The 5,886-nt window shown below is 44.0% G+C and overlaps 1 protein-coding gene across 1 annotated transcript; it reads left to right on the plus strand.

Moving 5' to 3' along the window:
- Positions 1–218: 218 nt before the first annotated feature.
- Positions 219–2,882, plus strand: LOC128339283 (uncharacterized; the record flags this gene model as incomplete). The annotated part of the gene is made up of 3 exons (XM_053282906.1): positions 219–776; positions 1,038–1,574; positions 2,844–2,882. Coding segments are annotated over 3 exons (1,134 nt in total), but the record flags the coding sequence as incomplete, so codon positions are not given.
- Positions 2,883–5,886: the final 3,004 nt, after the last annotated feature.

Below are 5,886 nucleotides of genomic sequence, written 5' to 3' on the forward strand. Positions count from 1 at the left end.
GTCCGGAAACTTATTGGCAGCCAGTGTAGTTCTTTTAAAATGGGTGTAATATGATATCTTCCGGTAACCCCAGAGACCAACCTGGCTGCTGTATTCTGTAGCAGCTGCAGTTTCCAGACTAAATACAAAGGCAGCCCAGTGTAGAGCACATTGCTGTAGTCAGGTCTGGGTCTTCTCTGAGGGAGTGCAGGATGCCTCCTTGTCTTAAGGAGGCAATTATTAGACCTCTTCTAAAGAAGCCTGCGTTAGATCCCTCAGAGTTGAGCAATTATAGGCCAGTTTCCAATCTCCCATGGCTGGGCAAGGTAATTGAGAGGGTGGTGGCCTCTCAGCTCCAGGCGGTCTTGGAGGAAACTGATTATCTAGACCCATTTCAAACTGGTTTTCGGGCGGACTATGGGGTGGAGACTGCCTTGGTCGGCCTGATGGATGATCTCCAACTGGCAATGGACAGAGGAAGTGTGACTCTGTTGGTCCTCTTGGATCTCTCGGCGGCTTTCGATACTATCGACCATAGTATCCTTCTGGAACGTCTGAGGGGGTTGGGGGTGGGAGGCACTGTTTTTCAGTGGTTCAGCTCCTACCTCTCGGACAGATTCCAGATGGTGTTGATTGGAGATTGTTGCTCTTCAAAATCTGAGCTTAGGTATGGTGTTCCTCAAGGCTCCATACTCTCTCCAATGCTTTTTAACATCTACATGAAACCGCTGGGAGAGATCATCAGGGGATTTGGAGCTGGGTGTTACCAGTATGCTGATGACACCCAGATCTACTTCTCCATGTCAACTTCTTCAGGAGCTGGCATATCCTCCCTAAATGCCTGCCTGGAAGCATTAATGGGCTGGATGAGGGAGAATAAACTGAAGCTGAATCCAGATAAGACGGAGGTACTTATTGTGCAGGGTCAGAACTTCAGAGACGATTTTGATCTGCCTGTTCTAGACGGGGTCACACTTCCCCAAAAGGAACAGGTTCACAGTCTGGGAGTACTTCTGGATCAACGTCTCTCCTTGGTTTCTCAGGCTGAGGCGGTGGCCAGGAGTGCCTTCTATCAGCTTCGGCTGATACGCCAGCTGAGCCCATTTCTCGAGATCAGTGACCTCAAAACAGTGGTAAATTTGTTGGTAACCTCCAGACTGGACTTCTGTAATGCTCTCTACGTGGGGCTTCCTTTGTACGTAGTCCGGAAACTTCAGTTGGTCCAGAATGCGGCAGCCAGGTTGGTCTCTGGGTCATCTCGGAGAGACCACATTACTCCTTTGTTGATGGAGTTACACTGGCTGCCAATAGGTTTCCGGGCAAAATACAAAGTACTAGTTATTACTTATAAAGCCCTAAACGGCTTAGGCCCCAGGTATCTAAGAGAGCGTCTTCTTCGCTATGAGCCCCACCGGCCGCTGAGGTCACTTGAGGAGGTCCGTCTCCAGTTGCCACCAACTCGTTTGATGGCTACACAGAGACGGGCCTTTTCGGCTGCTGCCCCGAGATTGTGGAATGCACTCCCTGCTGAGATACGATCCTCCCCATCTCTGTCAATTTTCAGAAAACACCTGAAAACACATCTCTTCAGCCAGGCTTTCTCAGCTTTTTAAAAATTTGTTTTTAAATTGTTTTGATTGTTTAATTGTAGTTTTATGATGTTTTTAATTGTTAATAATTGTTATGTTTTATCATTTTTATTTTAATTATTAACTGATTTTAAGGTGTTTTAATGTAAACCACCCTGAGCCTTTTGGAAGGGCGGTATAAACGTTTTATTATTATTATTATTATTATTATTATTATTATTATTATTATTATTATTTATCTCCAGAAATGGATCTATCTGGTGTATCAGCCAAAGCTGATAGAAAGCGCTCCTGACCACTGCCTCAACCTGAGAAACCAGGGAGAGGTTTGGGTCCAGAAGTACCTTGACATTGCTAATGGGTGGGATATAAACAATTTAGATGCAATAAAATGCTGGTTGAGGTCATGTGAATCTCTAGGACTCTAATGACCATAATGCTCTGGACTTAGCTGGTATTTAGAGGGCAACTTTTAGAAGGGAGCAGAAACGGGGGGGCGGGGCAGGGTGCACATCCTACCCAAGTGGACTTCTGGGAAGGTCATTGCTGCATTGCCACAGTCTCCACACTTCATTGTTCAGTGACAGGACCAGGCATCTGATAACACAGGGGTTCCCAACCTGTGGTACTTCAGATGTTGACAAACTACAACTTCCATCTCCCCCAGCTAAAATTTATTATGGCTGGTGATGACAGGAGTTTTAGTTCAGCAACAGCTGGAGTACCACAGGTTGTGAATTTAAATAGACAGACTATTTGATAGAATACTACTACATGGTAGGGAGTGGGGTGCTTACTAGGGATGTGCAAAATGTTCCAATGTCAGAACATTTTGACTGAAAAGTAGGGATGTGTGAACCAGCTCAGGGTCGAGCCGGTCTGCCATTGAACTGGCCCAGCTCAAGGGCTCGCCCTCAAGCCAGACTGGACCCAGTTCAGCTCAACCTCAAGCCAACCTCCACTCACCCACCCCCGGCTGGCTCGGGGCTAGTTCGGGGGTTCTAATTTTTTTAAAAAACTACTCAACCCTGTGGTGCCATGGGTCTGGCAGCCTCATGAGGTACTTGTGTGGCTGTGGTGGTGGGAGAGGTCTCCTTAGTCTCCCTCTCCCCCCACCGGCCTCTCCTCAGTCCTGCAAGGGCCATTAGAGCCCTGTTTTCAGTGATGGTGGCCATTTTGGTGGACGCCGTGCATGTTCCCTGGCCATTTGCATGGCCAGGTCAAACTGTGGCTGAAGTTGCCCTAGTTATGCTTATGTCTATGTTTGCTGCTAAGGATGCTGCTGTGGCAGCTGTTGAAATCCCAGGAACATAAGGAGTCATAATAATTGTGTGGGAGAGAGTAATTTGTGCCAGTGATGTTACTGGAGCACAGGCACTTTGGCTGGCAGTGAATTCTGGATCAATGATTCTTTTTTGGCCATGTTGGATTGTGTGTTCTGTGTTGGGAGGAGCAGATTCCCTTTTACTATATGCATATGCAGTGTTTTTCAAGGCAGGGTTGCGAAATGCATTGCAAATTGCAATGCAAAACTTGTGAGTGCAGCTTGTTCCAGCCATAGGGAACAATGGAGAAACTTGAAACAATTCCATGGTTCCCCATGGGTAGCTCCTAGGGACACCAAAGTGGGCTGAGTGGTAGGGCATGATGAGTACCACCTACCACCCAACCAAAAAAATAGATGGCCAAGCAGGTGATTTTTAACAAAATTTTAACCTTTCTCCAAAATATCCATAGGAGTTGGGAGGAAAGGTTAAAAATGTGTTAAAAAATCTCCCACTTGCCCATTTATTTTGTGGGTTTGGTGGTAGGTAGCACACATCATGCCCTACCATACAATCCATGTTGATGTTGAAACAACCGGTTGGACTGACTGTTTTGATGAAACATTCTGGCTGGCTGCTTTGTCCCCGAGCTTGACACAAAACACAAAATCCATTTCATGCACATTCTTAGTGCTTACCCATATCAGAGCACCAGACTTCTTGTCTCTCTTCTAACTGGAACTTTACTGGCTTTGTGGCAGCAGCCCTTTAAAAATGCCACCTTCCCCAACACCCGGCAATTGCCTCACAATGCACCAGGCAACTAAGCCATGCCACGACATTGTGCCCTTTCCTTTGGGAATTTCTGATTTTAAAATGGCCCTGCCTTGTAACTCTAGAGTCCAGCCATTTTACTGATTGATTGATTGATTGATTGATTGATTGATTGATTGATTGATTAAGTGCCATCAAGTCGGTGTCGACTCTTAGTGACCACATTGATAGAGTCTCTCCAGGATGATCTGTCTACAACTTAGCCTTTAAGGTCTCTCAGTGGTGCATTCATTGCTGTCGTAATCTAGTCTATCCACCTTGCTGCTGGTCATCCTCTTCTTCTCTTTCCTTCAACTTTTCCAAGCATTATGGACTTCTCAAGGGAGCTGGGTCTTTGCATAATGTGTCCGAAGTATGATAGTTTGAGCCTGGTCATTTGTGCCTCGAGTGAAAATTCTGGATCGATTTGTTCTGTGATCCATGTGTTTGTTTTCTTGGCTGTCCATGGTATCCTCCAAAGTCTTCTCCAGCACCAAAGTTCAAAAGCGTCAATGCTTTTTCTATCTTGCTTCTTCAAAGTCCAGATTTCGCATCCATAGAGTATCATGGGGAAAACCATTGTCTGAATGATTCTAATCTTTGTAGGTGTGGACACATCACAGCATCTAAATATCCTTTCCAAAGTCTTCATTGTAACCCTACCAAGTGCTAGTCTGCGACGTATTTCTTATCTGCTGGATCCTTTCCTGTTGATGGTTGATCCTAAAAGGCAGAAGCTATCCACTTCTACAATGTCTTCATTGTCAATTCTGAGGCTGGTGGTTGCTGTACCCATTGTCATTAGTTTAGTCTTCTTTACATTTAGTTGTAGTCCCATTTTTTCACTGTGCTCCTTGACTTTCATTACTAGAGCTTGCAGATCTTCCACGTTCTCAGCTATCAGAGTGGTGTCATCAGCATAGCGCAGGTTATTGATGTTTCTTCCTCCAACTTTAAAACCATGCTCATCTTCTTCCAATCCAGCTTCTCTCAGTTTTTCAGCATATAAATTGAATAAAGAGGGAGAACGTATACAGCATTGTCTTACTCCTCTGCCGATCAGGAAGCAGTCTGTTTCACCATGTTCCGTCTAGACTGTGGCTTCCTGTCCTTTGTATAGGTTTCTCATGAGAACAATGAGATGTTCTGGGATGCCCATTTTCCTAAGGATATTCCACAGCTTGAGATGGTCAACATAATCAAAGGCTTTTCTGTAATCAATAAAGCACATATTGACTTCTTTCTGGTATTCTTTGGCTTTCTCAATTATCCAGCATGCATCAGCAATGATGTCTCTTGTTCTTCGGCCTTTTCTGGAACCAGCATGAACACCTGGAATTTCCCTTTCCACATAGGGCTTTAATCTGCGTTGGATGGTCCAGTGCATTATTTTGCTAGCATGTGAAATTAAGGATAATGTGCAATAGTTTGCACAATCTGTTAAGTCTCCTTTCTTTGGTATGGGCCATTTTATACTGGAGGAAATAATGAACATGCTCTATAATTATAGGAATAGTAAGGCTGTACATCAAGTAAATAATTGGCATCAGTATCTATTCCAATCTGATATGAATTATTTGCATCATGTTGGTTATGCAGAAGGTTTTGTAAACAGATTAACTGTGCTGCTCAGATTCAGATTAACCCCCCACCCCCCACTGATGAATCAAAGCAATTCAATGTATCAGATTCAATATATCACTCCCTTTGTACATAATCAACATGATGCAAATAATTTGTATCAGTTTGCAATTGATCCTGATCCTGATTATTTGCTTGATGCACAGCCTTACCATGCATCAAGCACATATATATTCCATTCTCTCAGACAATACAGCAGATCAGTCATATTATCCATCATCAGACTATAAGTAGGAGGATATGGCTAAGACTAGAGCTGCTGGCCAAACAGTAAATTCATGGCTGAGATTATATTTGAACCAAGGACTTCCCAGTTCAATGTGTTAGCCACAAATTGCACTAGATCTCTCATGATTGCTACTTTTCCAATGCATAGTCACTGTAGCCTCCTCCTTGCCAAGCCAATAAGCACACATCTAAATAGATTAAATGTCTCTGTTTTCAATAACACATTTCCATGCATCATACTAACTAAGAACAGTCTGGTTTTGGTAGGCTTGGTATCTGGAAATGCATTACCACAAATAGAAGTGTTTAAGTTCATTTAGATAAGAGTCTGGCTGCATGATGGGTGAAACTAGACCTATGGAAATAAAACC

The sequence above is a fragment of the Hemicordylus capensis genome, chromosome 1 (genome assembly GCF_027244095.1).
Source record: "Hemicordylus capensis ecotype Gifberg chromosome 1, rHemCap1.1.pri, whole genome shotgun sequence".
Classification (NCBI taxonomy): domain Eukaryota; kingdom Metazoa; phylum Chordata; class Lepidosauria; order Squamata; family Cordylidae; genus Hemicordylus; species Hemicordylus capensis.